The following is a 20,042-nucleotide window of genomic DNA, read 5'->3' on the forward strand; positions in this document are numbered from 1 at the left end:
GATTCTTTCGGAGGCACACCAACTTCATGACCCAGCACCAAAATTCCCCTTCCTAACTGCAAAATATTATATTGAAAAGGGGGATGGTCTGTGAAAATGCAATGGAAGCACTGCTGAGGGCATGCTTTCGTTGAGTGTGAGTCATTTGTTACCCCAGTGAGAATGTGACCAACCGTGAACTATGACTGGCTGAGTGAGACCTTAGATTGTGTTGAACTTGAAACGGAAAAATAGCATCAGTGTAGCAGCATGGTTTGCCTCATAGCCTACACACTTACAAGTGTCAATTCACTCCATAGTCAGTTAAGGGGGAAACAACGAGGTCCAAATGTCTTGAATGCAGCTTTTAACGAATAGACAGAAACAGTTTACACACATTACATTATGAATGGAGGGAGGGTAAAACACCAAATTTGAGTCACTGCCAAAACGACATATTTTATAAATGTTAGCAATGCACTGCAGTGACACCATTGATAAAAACTAGAAGCAATACTTGTGTGTGTGTGGAAATGTTTTGTTATCAAATAGCGCACTCTAGTGGTTAAACTAGAGCAAACCAAAAAGCCTCATAGATTAAACTGTCACACACACAGCACATTAAGGCAACGAAATGCTGATTGCGTCGAACTTGAAGTGCATACGCTGCACTTAAATAGCATATACAAAATTCCAGGCACTGTTCAATGGCTCAAGTTGTAGTTTTTCAAGAAATTCTTGCTCACTTTCTGAAAAAATTAGTCAGAACTGAGAATAATTAGAAAAGTAGCTAGCTAACTATGTAACTAGCTAGCTTAATGCATACATACTACATAGAATCAGTGCCAATTGATCAAATACCATGTACAAGAAGTTAAACTGAATGCCAACGGTTCTTAGTTTCCAACAGCATTTATTTAGCTTTCTCCATACAATACATTTAATGTACAACAGCACATACTGTATTCTGAAATAACTCTCAGTATAAAATAGGGCGTCTACAATCAAGGTACAGTCATAAAATGCTCTGAGGGACATGACAAAGACCGTGACAGCAAAACACCTTCAAAGAGTATAAAGCGCAGGGTGTTGTCGAGAGATGTGATTGTATTTGCCGAGCCATTGCTGGATCATAAACAGAACTTCAGACGGCACCTCCTGGTGCGTCTGGCATCCTGCGAAAACCCGCTTGTTTCTCTTTTCTCTCTTGGTAAGGGTCATGCTATTGAGGAGAAATTGAAAGCAAAAAATATGCTGCAGGACAATTGCTGATGAACATTAAACGTTTGAAGGTAATGAGAAGATGAATGAGAACTCGTCTGGACTTGAAAGCAGACGGAGTATAATGACCAAAGTCTGACAAATCATATTCTGGCTGAGCAGTTTGTTTGTAGCTCTATAGACTGGATTGTTTCTGTGTTTTCCTGACACCAAACACTTAATAACAGCAAATGATACTCCACTGTCACCGAAGCCACAAGAAAAGCAGCTCAGAAACCAAGTCAAAGTTTAGTAGAGGAAAGTGCTTTTAATTTGCAGAGGTCTAAGGGCCTATATAGTGATGTCTCTTTTAAATAGTACACACATTACACGGACCTGCTTATGTTATTATAGTTTGCCACAAGTGTGTCGTGCTTGAGCTGTTTAATATCCTGTACATTATATGAGTCAAGTTGGTGAAAGAGAAGGCCAAAGTACAAGCAAACATGGAAAGATGTACTGAGAGGCCAACAAATATCAGGAGAAAGAGAACGAGAGAGAAAGGAGAGATTTGTCTTAAGTCTTGAGGTAAGCAATGTATTTTAGTATAATGCCCTACAGACAATCATACATCTTACAATCATTAATTCTCTATGTACAAACTTCCTGATTTACATACACTGTACTGCTCCTCATCTTCAAAAAGAAGAAAACCAAGCGCGGGATCAGTGTGGTGCAATGTTTGGGACGAGGAGGTGGCGAGGGGAAGGGGCAAGGTGACCCGACTTGATGAGGTGGTCGCAAATGAACATTATGGCTCCTGAAGGTGGCCCTTTTGCATACGTCACACACATACAGTTATATCTACAACAGTGCAAAGTTCCCCGCCGGCCGCACAACGCCTGCAAACGATTGGCCTAACTGCGTCGTCTCATTTGTGAGGACATGAAGAATGGAAACGGTTCGTCTGAGGTCAGCTAGACATATACTGCCTTGCGAGAACAAAAGGTCTACTGTGGCACTGAGGCTGAAAGCAACAAAACAAAACAAAAAAACAAGAGAGGGGGCAAGCACATGACCTTACATGATTCTATGGAATGTAGGCACCGTTTTTACTGTTACCTTCTTAGAAGACAAAGTTGCGCTCATTTACATGGCAAGTCAATCTCCGCAAACTGCGCTGCCTAAAATGTTTCTACTGAGGGGTTCATGAGATATGAATGTGCTATAATAGTAAAGGTCCGCGCACTCATCGACACTACAGACCAACGTCAACGTGACATCAACAAGCTTCACAAAGGAGGAGGCTATAGGATGCTACAGTACTAGTGCTACCTGAACATGCTACAGATTAAGACTACAAACATGGGAGACAGTTTCACACGAGCACAAAGCACGAACCAGCTTTGCCCAGGAGCCTTAACCCATTCTCGACCAGCCATGTTTTTTTGTTTTTGTTCATGTCCATTCCAAGTACCATCTTTAAATGACAAAAAGTACCATGTTTGCAGCTGGATGGATCAAGTACTTAGTAAAGCTGGCTAATAGTGTGCAGAGGAAAGCACCCCATCTGTAATCAGTTCCTGTCGAACACGACAAAACCACGCATGCACTCGCTATCTTAGTGACGACATTCGGATTGCCCTTTAAGAGCTTGACAAAGCGCTAAACCAGACAACTCAAAACTCTGCCCTTTAAAACGTCATCACTTTTCCTTTAAATGTCTTCACTAAGACGCATTTACACTCTCACTTAAAAAAAATACACACACACACACATACCAGGATGTGCACAAACACACAAGCCCTGAAGTTAGGAACGATGTCTATCGTCACTCGCACAGCACGGACACTTTTGATTATCATTGAGTGTGATCTGGAATTGCATACTGTACCATATATAGGGGAGGCGGGGCACCCCTCAATGTCAGCACTCAAACACACACATACAAATCTAACAGCGCCTTCAAAAAATACAATCGCATGCTTACTAACGGAATGTCCACAAAGCTTATATTAGACCTTCAGCTTAAGCCTGATCAAACTTTTAAGATGACAGGCTAAGAATATGTGTAAGATTTCACTATGTTCTGTTAAACTCATTCTTAGTATCTTCTGGAAAAAAAAGAAAAACACATTTTTAACTGAAGCAGCTAAAATAGATATTTTTTTGGTCAATCATATTTGTATCACCAACAGTGTCTCTACTGTCTGAACCCTATCCAGACTGTGGTGTCCTTTATTTTATTTGTTTATGGGTAGTTGCTCCATTTCAAATTGAAAATTTTAACCAAGCAGATTTAGATTTGAATGAAACCTGGCGTACTTCTTGATAGCGATGGCACATGACTTAAGGTCAATCAGAGGATTTGTTTGGGCACGACGGCCCACCGAATGTTGACATTATTTGCATAAAGTGGTGTGACCGTCTTCCTTTGAACCCTTTTTTCTCAGGAACTACTTGTCCAATCTTCACAAAAAAAAAAAACACCTTGTTATTAAGGCAACTAAATAAGCATTCCACATCTGCAATCATTTATAATATTGGTGCACATTTAAGTAACCTTTTATTTGACCTTGTGGATCACATGACCTTAATTTAAAGCTACTGAACATAGAATATTCCATTTCGAATAGCTACTGCCACCTGCTGACGAAGAATTAAACTGCACATACCGTTCTTCACATACACACCACGCACATTACGTCACATCCGCAGACAGGGCGCGGGAAATTCTAACCCGAATCCAGTCTGAAAACTATTGGCCAGAGGCTTGCAGGAGTACTCATTGTGAACAGCTAAGGTGTTAATCTACTAATTAGAAGGCATTTTAGTCGTAAATGGTCAATAAAAAAGCTTATTGTAAAGGTTTCATGAAATGTAAAATTGGATAATGTAATTTTTTTTTTGTTCAATGGCAATAAGAAGCCACAGAGTTTCAATGAATATTCAACTTTCATTGAATATTCAATGAGTATTCAAATTCAATGAATATCTGAGGGTATGGATACTTTGACTCCTTATTGATGATAAAAGAGAACATGTGAGATTACATTTCAAGGTCATCTAAGAAAAGGTCAAAGGGCTACTAAAATATGGACCAATCTTCTAAATTGCAGGGTTCCCTTGCCAACAATGCTTGATTTGTGAATACTGTATTGTCCCAGTAGTTCCTGAGCTATAGCCTAAGGGTCTAAATGAAGGTGGCCACGCCCCTTTATGTAGAAAATGTCCAAATTCGGTCCATAGCACCCAAAATATCTCCTCCGCTTGACCTAAAATTTGAGACTCAGTCTTATGCCAACACGATCAACAAGTACACCAAGTTTCATTCAATTCAAAATCTGCTTGGTTAAGCTCACTGGGTGATTTGTTGACACATCTTCAACCTACCGAAAGGGAATCGAAAAGTGTGGAAAGTTCAAGGCAAGCTAACGTGAAACCTGCTCCCTGCTCAACGGTTACTGCATGTGACCTGATCAAGTGTTGTGCTGCTGGTTATGACCCTGTGGTGAAGAGCGTTGTTAATATGTCTGATGGCGGTTGCCCATCTGCTGCATTGAAGGTGGGTGGTCAGTGAAACAAGAGCTGGGGGGACTCATGGCACCTCCGACGCCAACCTCACCAGGCTGAGAGGTACACACTCCACGTGGGTGGAGATGTGACCATGATCGTTTCCTTTTTTTTTTTTTGACCGCTAAATTTGAAGAAAAGTGCAAACGTTGACTTTCTTGTTTTGTGACATCCTCTATCAGCTCCATTAGTTTGACTGTTCTGTGTTCAAATAAATAATTAAAATAATAGAGCTCTGACCAAATACAAAAAATCACACGAGGATTTTTTTGTTTTTGTTTTTTTGCAAAGTGCAGCACCCCAACATAAGACGATATGGGGACAATGTTTGATAGATTCCGATAGCAGGGTATAGTGTTCTTCATCTAGCTCTCTGTAACACGCACGCCCGCGCACACACACGCACGCACGCTTAGATGAGTCTGGCGTCACCCTCCATGTCAGATGGTAGCTCACACCCCCCCGTGAAGTGCATCTCCTTTGCCTTGCTTCCCAGTGCGCTGGCCGCTCTGGCCGCTCGTTCCTCCAGGCTGGGGGAAGGCTGCTGAGCCGGCGGCTCTGGCGACGTCCCGCGGGGGACTCCACCTGCCCGTCTCTCTTTCAGGAAGACCTCTAGTCGGCGAAGCATCTGCTTTGGGTTCTTTTTGGCGAACAGCTCTACTTCTGAAGGATAAACAGCGAGTGTATCTGCAGTCTGATGCCATGTGCTGTATACCAAAATTCAACTCGCGAGTATATCATCAAGCGTCAGTGCTCAACAGCTGCATGAAAATTCAAATGCAAGTCAATAGTGTTTGCATGTACCTTCGCTGCTTGCCGCTAATTTATGTAAACATGTTAGAGCTTGACCCACATGCATTCCTAACAGCGTAACATCTACTTCGTATAATGAATATGAAATTCAATGGAAATTCTCCGTTTTATTGAGCGTGAAACGAGGAAGTCTCAAAAGCACCCTAATGGGATATTGACTCATTCATTTAAAAAATTGCTGCTGTCGGCACCATTGTTTACCAACCTTTCATGAGCCGTGTTTTACAAAAATGTCACAAAAAGCATATCTTTTAGAGAGAAATATCCATGATCTTGTCTCAATATACTTAAACATTTTCACGCTCTGTGTGCGAAATCTGGGCCTGTTTAGTTGGACACAAAGCTATTGTGCTATTGTGATTAGTGATAGACAGATATGTTTTGTTTTGGGGGGGTTTAAGGCCGATACCAATACTGACTATTAGTAGTCAAGGAGAAGTGATATTATTTGGCAGTAAAAGAGAAAATATTAATACCAAAATATTAGTACTAAAATAAAAATAAAAATAATTTTTCTTTATATTTTAAACATATAAAGAATAGACATTTTATGTTTATAACAAAAAATGACAGGGAGCTTCCACGGTCATTAGCATGTGTTAAGCTAAATTAAAAACTAAGCAAGTACATAGTTCCCTAAAGTTTTCTATTATAAATAAAGTTTCTAAAATTTAATTTCAACATATCTTTTTTTCTTTTTTTAAAAATAAAATGTGTGAAGAGTTCCCAGTATCAGCATTTTTTTTATTTATAAAGTGAACATTTAAATAAACCCATAAATGAAAAGTTCCCTGTATCTCACTCAGCAACAAATGCATGCGAACGTAGCTAATTTGGGGTTTTCGCCAGGGTTCGTAAAAGTTCTCAAAAGATCTTCGCAGACAGTGAAAAACTGTCTGAATATGTTCAAAATGTCTTTGCAAAAATTAAAAACGGTCTGTGAACATCTTACAAATCCTGACAAAAACCCTCAATTCGCTTTGTTCACAAGCATTCACCGCTCAGCATACCAGTTTTCTTTCGTAAAAAGAATGCCAAATATCGGCACCGATAATCGGTCTATCCCTAATCGTGACGGCAACAGCTAGATACAAAGGCTAATTGTACCTTCTTCTAATTTAGTGGAATAGCAGTTATCGATAATTGTTCTGCCTGTTCTGTACATCGTTGGCATAGAAAGTTGAACAAAACATTTTTTGTAGTAAACTAATAATTTACAGATCACTTAAATTGGACAATTCCCCAACACAGCACACTGTTTGAGAATTCCTGCTCTAGACATATGTGACGTAGCAGCTTGAAAGGGCTTGCGAAGCATGTAAAAGAATCTAAGTGACTTCATCTTTACCTTTTATCACAAAGCCAGAGTCAGCGATGGTTTTCTGTTGCGTCTTCCACAGCTGGTACAGGTGCAGGTACGTGGCCACATAAAATTCATTCAACACGCCAACAACTTGCTGGCGACGATTGCACTCCCTAGTGAGTCCAAAAGCAGAGAAGAGGTTTTTGCATGACTCATGCATTATGGAAGAGTATTAGGAAGATAGAAAAAATAGTAGACTGACTTGGACAAGGCCTCCTCTCTTAGCACCTGCAGAGCAATGCGGGTCATGTTGATTGACATCACACTGAAAGGAAAGTTCTGGAAATACAGTCACAGCAACAACATTACAATACATAGTATACATGTAAAAAAATGGAATGAAATCCAGTGCAATAGCTGTACCAAAAGTCACCCTTTGCAAAAACAACTAGAAATATAGCATGGACTTGGATGACCAAAATGAATCTCATCAGACAAAAGAAAGATTTCTTCCAAATTAGAGAGTAGTTTAGTTATAAATTACTTTTGTCCACCCTTTTGTCTAAATTAAGGGTAATCATTTTGATTTCATTTTTTCTTTCTTCCCATTTTTAAATCTCCAGGATGGCAATAAACAGTGTAAAAAATGTGAATATCCAAAAGTAGAATTATGAGCTGTGTTTTGCTAAACACACACACACAAAACACAAATATCTGAAATAATAATATATATAAATACAAAATTCAGAGGCAGCCACCTCCAACTAATTTGCTCACCACCTTTAGCCTGAGTGACTGATAATGAATAAATGCTTTAACATGATAATAGTCATATTCTTATTATTGAAACATGGAATTATTATATGTTGCCTGTAAAAAATGAAAGCGAGTCAGTTGAATTTACAGAATACATGCACGTGCGCATGGTCAGGATTAGGGATGTTCAATAGCACTTTTTTCCCGACCGATACACAACCCTTGAGTAGTCACCGCTACTGATACCAAATACCGATACCATTAGTAAATAAAATTCCCCACCCATAAATGCCATGATTTTAACCTATATGTCCCAATATATTGTTTTTCCTTAAAATTGCATGAAGTTTAGGGCAACTTTGTATTCATATAATTTCTAATTTCTTGTCCCTGGTTTTTTTTTTTTTTTGGACACCTGTTAATTTAGAAGAAGAACAACGAAAACACAACAGGAAGTATTTCAGCACAGCCTAGTTTTTGTTGAATATTATTGAATGTCATCCTCTGTAGTCCTGCTTTTTACACCATACAAATTCGGCTTGTTTCTATTGATGTATTTGGTCAGATGATGAGTTTAAGGGGAAGTCAAATAAAAAATGTTTACAATAATAAGTGGCAAAATGGCCGCCCACATAGTATGGACAAAAATGGGTGGATTCTGCTGCTCAATTCATATTCCACAAACGCAATATTAATCAGAATGTTGTGTTTAGACTAGTGGAGGTGCATAGGAAATATTATTGTAAAAAAAATATATATATATTTATTTATTTTTAAACCTAAAAAAATGTTAATACCTCTGTGACAGTGTCCATCACAACATAGAGAAGATCTAAAACAACCTATGATAAGAACGTATTGGAGTATCTTGATATAAGCTACCTGTGTAGGGTGTTGAGACAACTTGTAGATGTCTCGAGCCAACGGCAGAGTCTCCGGGTCCATCACAAAGTACAAAGTGTGCATGAGTCCCAGGAAGCCTGTGCCACGCAGGTCAGTAGCTGGGTCCATACCTAAAAAGCAAAACATTATTTACCTTTGAATCAAATTTAAAAAAAATCCGGATTTGTGTACGACAGTGCAATGTTGGAGAATTTTACCCTGAAAGCCAATGTTTTCCCAGTGTGTCCCATAACGAGGACAGTCTAGCCTGCAGCCAATGAGCTTTTTGTAGATGGTCTGGAGAACACGCATGTGGACTATCTGGCTGTTGTCCACATGGCCTATCGGAAACCAATGCACAAGTCAGCATTGGACGATTGCAAAAACAGGCACGGCGAACATACGCTCACATTGCGCGATGGCAAAGACAAGATCTCGCTCCTCCGTGAGTTCCCTGTGCAGTCGAGGGGGCCCAAACAGGAAGTGTGTGATGGCGGCGAGACCTGTCCTGCGAATAGTTGGCTGGATGTTCTTCTGAAAATGTATATGGACACAAAACACAGCCAAGAATAGAAACAAGATTATACTACATTTTTTGCTCATTTAGAGTTTGTTTGTTTTTTAGTGCTTGTCTGTCTTTTCTCTGTCTGTCCCCTCTCAAACCTTGTTCTGCCCAAAAATATCCATCACAATGTAAATAACCAGAGGGAGTATATCAAATTCCCGTTACTCATAAAAACTGACCCACCATAAAAAGGCATACAGATGCTCCATTCTGCATGATCAAGCTCAAAGTCAAAATTCTAATTTTGCGGTGGCAATTTGTGGCAAAATGCAGAACGGAAATCCCTGAATGCTAACTTGTCACGTCTGTAACACGTCGTCATTTTCGTTTTTCTTTTTTAAATCATCAGAGTGGCCGCCACTACTTAGGGCTTTAGTTTTCCTTTAGCCGCAATGTGAGGCGAGATTCTAGATAAGGTAAGCAATTCTAAACTTAAGAAAAACTTTTCCGCAATTAGAAGCGAAAATGGAACTCGTTCGCTGTCGTCAACACGAATAGGGAACAGGGACTGCTCCAATGTTCTTGGCTTGGTTTTTGCAGAAGATAAATGTTTCCAAAAAACGTGACATACTACAGAGCAACTTAAAAGGACAGAATGCCGTATTTTCCCAACCATAAGGCGCACTTACAAGTCTTAAATGTTCTCAAAAATCAACGGCGCTCTGCTTGACCATGTGGGAGCATGTCCCGCCGAGTCAACACATCGCTTAAATACAGAAAAGGCGGACCCGGGTGAGGACGGGTAGGAATTATGAGAATGGGAAAGACTCAATTAAAAGAAGACGGCATGCGGACGCTCAAGACACGCCACCCCAGTAGTGCCAGTGTTGTGCCAAAACTTTTACATTTGTATATCTGTTTCCGTTTTGCAGCAATTAGCATTAGAATATAGCTAAGTTTCATTATTATTCACAAATCTATTTAGAATTCTGAGTAATTGAGGGTTTCTTTCAACATGGTCCTGGTTCATTTCCTATGCTCTGCTGCCACCTGCTGGCTGTTTGTGTAATAACTGCCATTTCTTCAACCGTTCTTTGCAGTTGAGAGGCTGCATCAAAGCCTTCTGTATGCTCTAGCATAAAAACGCATTAAAACGTATAAATACGTCTTTGGGACACTTAAATATTTTAAATAGAACGTATTATGTTTTTGGAAGCAAATTAGTTAAACTTCAAATCTCTGGAACAAAACCGAAAAACAGTAACATTCAGTCGTCTGCGTTTTTTCTACACATATCTAAGATTTCCTACTGCGTACGTGGTCATTGAACGCACCTACAGTCCACTGCAGAATGCATTGTTAAATACTTCAATAAAAGTTTGTTCCCGCTGCCTTTTTAACTCATTCACTGCCATAGACGTAAAAAAATTATTTGAACTATTTCTATTAGTTTAATTTTTTTCCCACTTTTGTTAACTAGAGTATGAAAACCTAAAAATATATAATTATTGTACATTTCGAACAGATACAAAATTTTTGATTAATCATGAGTTAACTAGTGAAGTCAAGTGATTAATAACAATTAAAAAATAATAATCACCTGATGCCCCTAATTAAAAAAAATGATTATTCAAAATTAGGGGCGTCAAACGATTAAAATTTTAATAATATAAATAATTTAAATAAATGTTTGACGTCTATAGCCGTCAATGGCAGTGAATGAGTTAAATTCATAAGCTAGCATGCATTAGCATGAAAGCATGCTACCGTATGTTTTAAGCTAGCGAATGTTTTACCATGCCTGCGCCCAATAATACAGTGCGCCTTATGTGTGTGTTAAATACAGAAATAGCACACGTAACTGAGACTCCGCCTTTTAATACGGTGTGCATTATAGTCGTGAAAATACGTTATAAAAATGTCAATCAATTGCTTACAAGCAAGTCCCCGAGATCTGTAGTCTGGAAGTACTGAAGAGCTTCATTGAAAGAGATGAGCGGCGTAGGGTTTGAGTCCTCAGTGAGAGCTGGGAGATTTAAAAATAATAATTAAAAAAAAGAAATCTAATTTAGCTTGGCAAATTCAATACATTGATGCAAACAGGTGAAATTGTTTGACAACTCTGACTTGGTTGGATGTTTTCCAGAGCCTCCCACTCCTGCCTGGCCTTTTCCAACTCCACATTTTCTTCTGTGGAGACATGCAAAGACAAATTAAGAATAGATTGTCATTCACTGGGTAGTTTAATTCAAATCCCTCATTCAAACATTCATCCTTCCTATCTGGGGTACTTCATCGTTGAGATGCTTTGTGCACCAAGCCGACAACCTGTATCCCAGAGGAAGGTTGTATCTGCACAGCAGCCCAGTGTCTAGGATACATTAGCAAGTTCCAGTGGGAATAGGAGGAGGGACCAAAACGAGTTTGTGTGCGAGTGTGTTACCTGCAGGTTTAGTCTGGTTCCCTCCTGCTGCAAGAGTCTGCAGAAGACCATTCTGCTTCAGTGCTGAAATCTGGACACACCATGAACACAATCAACTTTTAGTTGAAAAGCACATTATTATTATGTTTATTTATTAAAAACAAACTATTTTGTCTAATCCAATTTGGAGTAGTGCGAGACTGTATGCTGCATAATTTATATAAGTATTGTACAGGTTTTGTAATGAAGACTGTTGACAATCATTTACTTGATTCTTAACTGAGAAATTAAATAATAACTAGAGCTGCAAGAAGCTATAAAGGGACTTTGCAACCCGCCCAAATTATATGTTTTTTTAACGGCTTCAAAATATGAACCTCAAAGGTCAATCCATGTGAAAAAATGGATTGTTTGATTTTTAGAGGGTTCACGTGTCTCTACTTACAGCATATAGCAAGTTAGCAACACACACAAATCAGTACTAAGTTAGTGTGTTATACTGCTAGCAAAAAACAAAACAAAACAAAACTGAAACAAACCAAAAAATAAAGTAATAAACTCCTTAGCGAGGGTAATTACCGGCAGGGATGTGAGGGGGGCACAACCATTGGTGTGGTCTTTGACATTATGACTGATAATCAATCCATTCATAACCTGGAAAGAAATTGGAAAATGAAGTCTTGAATCGAAGGGAGGGAGGGTGGGGGGGTTGAATACAAAGTGAAGGGATGATTTAACTGTACTGACAGGCTTTTGGTTCGAGTGTCCATTGGTGGTCTCCTCTGATGATTTACATTCAGGAGACAAACCATTTTGGCCCTAAAAGTAGTTGCAGCAGATGGTTATGAGATGTACAACACAGAAGTTCTGTTTAACTCATTGAGAAGACACTGGTTCACCCCAAGCACGAGTAGCGGAGGCCATGGCGCGAACAGAGAGAAACCAAGCTAAGGATAGGAGAACCGCTCGGTCAGCTGCCGTCATGGTAACAAGGCAAGCGAGCCAGAGCAGAGATTACAGCTAAAGCAGTGGAGAGAGCTGTTGACCTTAGGTCTTAAATTAAACACATGTGGGTGCACTGCTAAAAACAAACGAGCTCTTAATTGTTTAACAGTGCAGTGCAGGAAGAGAACATGTCTCCATAGAAGTGTGGTTATAGACACGAGTAAGACACAACAGCCTCCATTTTTGTTCAAATAGCCCAAATAAAATGGTGAGATATGTGGAAGGCCAAATGTATTACCTCAAGGTGGAAAGTGACATCGATGTCTTCTTCCATTGCATATGAGTGTGTTGGCTGGCAAGGAGGTTCTTCCCGATTGTAGCCTCTAAAGGCTTCTGAAATCCTGGACTGAGTGGGGCTGACAAGTTGCTACGAGGACTACCATGGTTTCTTGAGCACACGTGTCGTGATTGCAAGGATTTATGCTTCATATGAATATGTCCGCGGTCTCAAGTTATGACTTCAGCGAGCTACTAACAGACATCTAGATAGTGCACATGTCTGGTTTTCGCTCAGAACAGCGATGACTGTTGGTTCTAGTGGCAGCCTCCCTCCTATAGTCTCCTAACCTTGAGTGAGGGAGAGGAATGTGCGGATATCAGTCTAGCGCCCAGAGGAAATGGCACGTTTCCCGGATCCCTCCCTCCTTCCTCCCCTCCACAGATCTGCTTGGCCAGTTGCTTCGCTCCTCATCGCCATCAGAGGTGCCCAGAAGCTGGATAAGGACATCGCTTTTCAGGCTTGAGCTCTCCTCATAGCAGACACTTCATTACTTTGGCTCTCAAGACAAATCCAATAAGCGCTCAGAGATTGCAGTATGCTTTAATTGACTGTGCTGTCTTCAGCCTGATGCGAAACAAAAAGAAGGGCAGGTGTCCAGATGTGGATCATGAGTTGTCTTCTTTTTGGCAACAATCTTACGGAGGGGGTCTCATGTGCATTTAAATCTGCAATGTGAAGCAAAACAAATCAATCACAAAGCTCTCAGACACACCAGGTATAAAATATACTAAATGCAAAAAGGACAGGGGGGGGCCTACAATTCTAGTTTGAGTTCTATAATTAAAAAATTTGCAGCATAATTAAATGTCCACCGAGGACCCTGTGAAAAAAACAGCGCTCTCACACTACAATTTTCAAGTGCCCCTGTCAGTCACAGGTGCTTAGCATTGTCATTACTTTTCTTCCCCTTGCAGCACTCCAGCCCAAGTGCTTACAAACAGCACAAAGAAACTTACATAATAATAATAATAATAATAATAATAATAATAATAATGCATTCGATTTATATAGCGCTTTTTTGGACACCTGAAAGACGCTTCACAGTGGTTGCATTATTCATGCGCTCACACATTCACACTGTGGTGGCGGTAAGCTACTTAAGTAGCCACAGCTGCCCTGGGGTAAGCTGACGGAAGCGTGGCTGCCAGTGTGCGCCTACGGCCCCTCCGACACCATACACCAGTGTGAGTAGCACTGGAGGCAATGTGTGTGAAGTGCCTTGCCCAAGGACACAACGAGCCATGACTTGGGGAGAGCGGGGATCGAACAGCCGACCTTCTGGTTACTGAATGACCGTCACGGCCGCCACTTGATGAGATATTAATGATCTGTGTTGATTGTGTGATTGGGTGCAATGTGTGTACAGTCTACACCACTGCTATGACTACAATAAGAAGCATTCTTCAACTGATGTTTTTCTGAAATCGCTGAGCATGATCATATGTAAAAGCAATATTTTTTTAATATATTTCTCATATTGGGTATCATTAGATCATGTGCGGGAAAATACAGCTAATTGCGTTCTTTAAACCATCCTAACATATATTCCACAAAATGATGAGTTCTGTAATATTTGTTGGATTCATTTTGCGTTTTTTCCCCCCCTAAAATTTGAGAGTTAAAATGAATTTATACATTTTGTATTCCTTTATCTCAGGGGTGCCACACTGATATTTATAGCAGCCCACATCATAGTGCAGCTATGACTTGAAAATGTTACATATACAATAAATATGTATTTATTCCATTAAATGATTGGTTCTATTCCATTAAATAATAATTATTAAATGAACTAAAACAAAAATGTAAAAAAAAAGGATTTCTTATTTTATTAATGTAGCTTTTTTTTAAGTAATCTACAAATGGCCGACAAAATCTGCCTATTGTAAAAATCTGAATTTAAGTTTTTGCCACCCCATATGCTTTACATTGCATATGCATATGTAGAAATAAATTACATAAATGTTGCATCGACGTAAAGCAATATTAATTTCAGTACTCGTGTTTCAAGTTCGTTGAATTTCCTGTAAAAATTTAATTAAATAATTATTTGTTCCCTCCCAACACAACTGCTAAAATAAGTTACAAAGGAGAGTACACTGCAAAATGTCACTCCAAAAATTGTCTAACAGTAAATTTGCTTAGTGATAAATAATAAAATAACTTTTTTTTTTCAAATCCAAAATTGACATGTAACGTCGCCACAGTACAGTTGCTGTCAACTAGCTAGCATCCAGCGAGCTAGCAATATGTCAGTTAGCAACCCCGCAGGCACAAAGAAGCAGGTACGACTTCATCTCAAACAACGAATGCAATTATGATAATGTCTGCGAACAGGGCGATCTATTTTCGCAGTGCACGGCAGAGGGAAACCATGTCATGGAAAGCGTGTGCTGTTTTGGGACTGAAAGCGTCTTGTTCTCAAGAAAAGCCAGCTGTCAGAGCTAACTAACGGGCTAACTGTAGCTCTATTCAACTGTAACGGGGATGAAGTCCGATCCAAAAACGAATGCAACTAAAACGCATTTTGCCTTGGGATCACTTCAAACGACACAACAAAATGACGCGACGCCCTACTTGCATGAGCAAATTATATGATAAGAAGAATTTAAAAGTACCTCAGTTTCTGATTGTTTCTCCCTCCAATCTCAGCTTCCCTTCCCCCGTCCAGCGGCCACTGTAGTGCAAATGCATCATGGGAATTGTCGTTTCCTGCTGCGATCTGGATTCATTACGTCATTGTTCTCTGGCTCAGAGGTACTGATGGCGTGTTTCTTAGTACACATTACACACATCATAGTTACACTGCCATTTGCCGTCCCCAAAGCAATTACATATATATATATGATAAAGATAACATTCATATTTGCATAATTTTGACACATTTTGTCAAAAAGACGCAATGTTATGAGCAGTACCTGCACCTTTGTACCTGTTGGGCTACTAGCTGACATAGTGTTAGATATATGATAGTGTTCATATTTATGTAATATGAATGTTATTGTATATTCTAGCTAATAAATACAAATGTAAGAAATTGCATAAAAAGTTCCCTTTGGGAAAAGCAGAGAAATATGTTTCAGATTTAACAAATGCTCAACGTAATTATTAAAAGGCATGTGAGAGTTTATTTCCATATCATATAAAAATAATTATAGGCAAATCATTGTGTAATATATAAATAAACTATTTTAAAATCAAGCAAACTTGCAAAAACCTTAAGAACTAATAAAATATCTGATGTTATCAGAATAAAATAAGTCAAATGTGTGTGAGGGTTGCAGCACAAGTTCATAATAAAGATTATATAACTTCTATTTAAAAATAATAATAATCAAACGCATCATAAATACTGTAGAAAATCAAGAGTCTTAGCAGAGCTTAATGATGCTGAAAATGTAAAGCTTTTTTTTTATGTGTGTTTAAAAAAAAATTTTTTTGTAGTTGCTATATTACCAAATACTAAATAATAGCTAAAAAAAAAAAAAAAACAGAGCACTACTCACTATCTATTTTCAATACCACTCTCCTCAGGGTCTTTGAGCAAGAGGTGGGGTGCACCCTGGACTGTTCGCTGGCCAATCACAGAGCACTATGCACACTGATATTCACTCATATGGGCAGTTCAGATTGTTTAATTACTCTTACCCAGGGGCAAGCAAGAGTACTCAGAGAAGCTAATGCTAGCACTGGGCGAGCATGCAAATTCCACACAGGAAGGCTGCACCTGATTTCAACCCCAAACCTCAGAACTATGAGGCACTAGTCATGCTAACTATTCCCCAGATTTAAACAAAAACAAGAGAGATTATGGACTGTTCTTGTAGCATTTATTTGACTTTTCATGCATCAGGAAAACAAATAGGTATCTCCATTTTTTTTTTTTGCATACAATCATAAATATCAATGTCATAGCAATGGTTTATTCTTATAGCAGCTATTGCTACTCCACAAAATCAATAAATAAAGCACTGCAACAAAATGTGCAATTTCACAGCAGAGCAATGGATGAAACCCAAGGTGTTAACAGTGTGAAACAATGTGCCGTTTATTTGATGTTTTACTGCTCAGACAGGCTCAAGCTGGAATGCTTCAATGTGAATGAACATAATCAGCAACATGATTGGTGTCACAGTCAAAGATTGCCTATTAGGAGGTGCAAGAAAAACACTTTTTGTCGTGTTAAGTCAAGCAATATATTCATCTAATGCCCCTAGTAATTATAATTTATTTGCGGATGATAGCGTGTTTGTGGCGCATTCGTCGCTCCTCTGCCGCTACTGGTTGCATAATGTCAAAGCACAGGAGGGATGTCGTGTCAGCAGCTGTGAGCCATCGCCACGGTAACCTGACTGGCCATCCGTTGCCTGAGGTGGTTGGCAAAGTCCACCTGTGTCTGGGAGAGCACTTTGTTGATGATAGTCTTTGGAATCCAGCCCTGCAAATAACACAAAGCCAGAGTTTGTTTTAGAATGCTATCACTGGAATGGAATGCAGACTCTTGTGTACCTTTAAATCTATATTTAGTAACCAGGTGAACTTGGTCTTGTTGGGGTCTTCACTGCTGGGCTTCAGAACTATACAGGTGGGCCCATTTTCTGCCCTGTCAAACATAATCATCATTTTTAACATCGTAGCGTCATCATGCGGCACATTCATTCATCAGAGTCGTCCCTTACCGGACCACACCCCTCTGCTCGGGCATCTTTGGATGCTGAGTGGAGGTTCCAGCCAGGAAGCAGGTGGAGCCGCGGCGCTTTGCACAGCGAACACTGACAAAATCCCGAGGCCCCACTACGTTGCCAGGTGTGTCTCCTGAGACCTCATGGGTCACCATTGTGTCCTTGCCAATCTTTTGAAGAATCTGGAGGATGTGAATTTTTTGTTTAAAATTTTTAGCAAACCCTCTGTTTGTGCTAATTGCTCGCACATGATGCTGCCTCACCTTGACCTCCTTGACATTTGGGTTCCACTCACCCATCTGCTCCATGTTTCCCACCAGCTCTCCATAAAGGCTGTCAGGGTGTTGCTCTAACAGAACCTCCAGCCTGAACACCTTTCCAATGCCAGGCAACACCTTGCTCAGGACTTTGTCTCCATTCGCCTGAGGAGCGTCACAAACATCACTACTTATTCTGTTCAGGGTCACAGTTGGGACTGGAGCCCATCCCACACAGATTAATTTAAAACATAAAATAAATGGTCAGTAATCTACATGGTTCACGAACCCCCGAGAATCCATTACCGAGCCTGCTCATTTTCACCGGTCCGTACACTTTACGGACCAATCACATTTTGGTATTGTCGAAAACAAGAAGCGCCGTGGGAAACAAATAAAGCTAACATGGACGAATGCATAGATGGTGCAATTTTTCCGTTCTCACAGAATTACTCACTGTTTCCTTGTTGAATGAAGAACAGCGAGAGGCGCTTCGTGCATTTTTAAATGGTATAAATGTTCTTGTTTTTGTTTTTGTTTTTAACCTACGATGACGATATTTTCATCGATTGCCGTGATTGGTCAAAAGAAAAGTTTGGTAGACATTCACAAGTTGCTCATTGCCCAATCAGCTTGAAGTATTGTACTGAATATCCCGCCTTTCCCAAGGAGATCACATCGGAGCGGTCCCAGATTGAGAACTCCCTTGAGTGAATCATAATTATCAATCTAGCTATTGCCAGGTTAGTGAATTAGGGCATTGAGTCGGAATTGATCTCATGCCTGATGTTCAAATGAACCACTAGCTGGTTGGACTTTGTCATTTTCTTCTTAAAGGGGAAGTCAACCTTAAACATTTCTTGACAATTCTGTTATATGGGATAACACTAGTCTAAATATGACATTCTGATTAATATTACATTTGTGGAATATGAGTTATGCAGAAAAATCCATCCATTTAACCCTCTCAGAGGGTGGCCATTTTGCCACTTGCTGTCAATTTAAGATGGCATACCAGTTGCTCAGGACTCAGTCAACGACCAATCACAGCTCACCTGTTTTCTGAAGATGAGCTGTGATTGGTTGTTATTCATTTTTACACGACAGCAATATTGACTACAAAAACGGCTGGATTTTGCTGCTTAATTTATATTCCGCTAATGCAATATTAACCATAATACTGTATTTAGACTTGTGGAAGTGCATAGAACATATTGTCAAGATTTTTTTTGGGGGGGGGGGGGGTTGACTTCACGTTTAAATTGTAATGATGATTTTTTTTTTTTTAACTATACAGAAAGATAGGTATATAATGAAACAAGTTCTGAATAACATTATTAGAATTAAAATTAGGTCTGCACTTGTTTTCTGGGAGATAAAAGTCTTCCAAATTTCAGTGAGATTTATATGGCGGGTTAAATTGAAATTGAGATTACGCCCCTCACTATAAAGAAAAAGTGAAAAGAAAAATCTAGTTTTAAACCCTCATGTTTTATTCACAATATCTGCCATGTAATATTTCAGAGAATTCAGTTCAGCGGTTCCCGTCTTGATACTCACAGCGACCGTTTCGACAGTCCAGCCCTCCTGCTCGCTGAGGATGCCAATAGCTTTCTGCAGCGCATCTTCACCTTGTTTCACATAAGACATTTCCTCCTCGCTGTATGCATTCTCCTCTGTAATCTGAGAACCTTACAACAAACAGGTGGGGAAAGTATTTCAAACTTGTGGTTAACATTTTGAAAGTTCTGATCGCAAAAGAAAATGTACTACATTTTTGTGCGTCTGTGTTTAAGTGAAAATATTTGACAACTCACTGAGGAGGGAACTTCTTCTCCGGACTTGGCTGATCCAGATACTGGGGCCTGGTCCTGCAAGTCGGTCCAGCTCATGGTGTATAGCCACGATTGCATTCTTTCTTAAACCTTGGACACGGAGACGAAAGGCACAAAATGGGCAACAAGAAATACATCACAACGTTCATCGTTCATCTTCCACTCACCTCTCATGTTCCTCATATGCCGGTAGGAGATGCCGGCACACAGTTTGAAAGTTGCAGGCAGCATTTTGTTTTTTATTTTTCCAGGAATACGATGCTTCAAGAGAACAAAAATTCAATCGCCGTATTAAACAGTGCTGTAGCGATGAATTCGGACTGTGGATGTCTGAGTGAGCTTGAGCATTTATACGATATGTCCACAAGGCCACTGTGCTATCTACGTGTAGATAAACACGCACACACACATCACCTCCCTCTTCCGAGGTCCATGTCGCCAAGGTTGCTTCACGTACAAGACGAGCGTTTCTCTGACTTTCACATATTGTCAGTTAACATCCAGTGCCCAAACCCGCTGTATTGCTCGGAGAGGTCAATATGAGAGTGAC

The 20,042-nt window shown here is 39.8% G+C and overlaps 2 protein-coding genes across 4 annotated transcripts; both read right to left on the bottom strand.

Annotated features, from left to right (window-relative positions):
* Window positions 1-872: 872 nt before the first annotated feature.
* Window positions 873-15,444, bottom strand: elmod3 (ELMO/CED-12 domain containing 3). Of its 3 annotated transcripts, XM_086076662.1 has the most exons (13): window positions 15,337-15,444; window positions 12,677-13,383; window positions 12,181-12,252; window positions 12,013-12,087; window positions 11,455-11,524; window positions 11,139-11,201; window positions 10,949-11,037; window positions 8,917-9,040; window positions 8,725-8,847; window positions 8,507-8,637; window positions 7,131-7,207; window positions 6,914-7,041; window positions 873-5,415 (listed from the first exon to the last, which is right to left on the bottom strand). In XM_086076662.1, exons 2-13 carry the CDS (start codon window positions 12,710-12,712, stop codon window positions 5,165-5,167), a joined length of 1,239 nt encoding a protein of 412 aa, XP_085932788.1. In that variant the 5' UTR covers window positions 12,713-13,383; window positions 15,337-15,444; the 3' UTR covers window positions 873-5,164. The 3 variants fall into 3 exon arrangements, with proteins under 3 accessions (XP_085932788.1, XP_085932789.1, XP_085932791.1); XM_086076663.1 differs by lacking the exon at window positions 12,181-12,252; XM_086076665.1 differs by lacking the exons at window positions 12,013-12,087; window positions 12,181-12,252.
* A 1,088-nt stretch (window positions 15,445-16,532) lies between these two features.
* On the bottom strand, window positions 16,533-19,826 carry star (steroidogenic acute regulatory protein). The gene is made up of 7 exons (XM_086075211.1): window positions 19,660-19,826; window positions 19,475-19,582; window positions 19,218-19,348; window positions 17,664-17,822; window positions 17,398-17,582; window positions 17,228-17,321; window positions 16,533-17,156 (listed from the first exon to the last, which is right to left on the bottom strand). The coding sequence occupies exons 1-7, from the start codon at window positions 19,721-19,723 to the stop codon at window positions 17,037-17,039; spliced, it is 861 nt and encodes a 286-aa protein (XP_085931337.1). The 5' UTR covers window positions 19,724-19,826; the 3' UTR covers window positions 16,533-17,036.
* Window positions 19,827-20,042: the final 216 nt, after the last annotated feature.

Source organism: Leptonotus elevatus, chromosome 5, assembly GCF_054856555.1.
Source record: "Leptonotus elevatus isolate MCC_2025b chromosome 5, RoL_Lele_1.0, whole genome shotgun sequence".
Lineage (NCBI taxonomy): Eukaryota > Metazoa > Chordata > Actinopteri > Syngnathiformes > Syngnathidae > Leptonotus > Leptonotus elevatus.

Excerpts from the sequence above, each read along its gene's own strand:
- star (XM_086075211.1), bottom strand. The coding sequence starts at position 19,723 with ATGCTGCCTGCAACTTTCAAACTGTGTGCCGGCATCTCCTACCGGCAT. Across the intron at positions 19,349-19,474 it reads GAGAAGAAGTTCCCTCCTCA|GTTCTCAGATTACAGAGGAG; the intron begins GTGAGTTGTCAA and ends GTTTGTTGTAAG. Across the intron at positions 17,157-17,227 it reads TACTAAATATAGATTTAAAG|GGCTGGATTCCAAAGACTAT; the intron begins GTACACAAGAGT and ends TGTTATTTGCAG.
- elmod3 (XM_086076662.1), bottom strand. The coding sequence starts at position 12,712 with ATGGAAGAAGACATCGATGTCACTTTCCACCTTGAG. Across the intron at positions 11,038-11,138 it reads TCTGGAAAACATCCAACCAA|CTCTCACTGAGGACTCAAAC; the intron begins GTCAGAGTTGTC and ends TAAATCTCCCAG. Across the intron at positions 5,416-6,913 it reads CTCTGGCTTTGTGATAAAAG|AAGTAGAGCTGTTCGCCAAA; the intron begins GTAAAGATGAAG and ends TTTATCCTTCAG.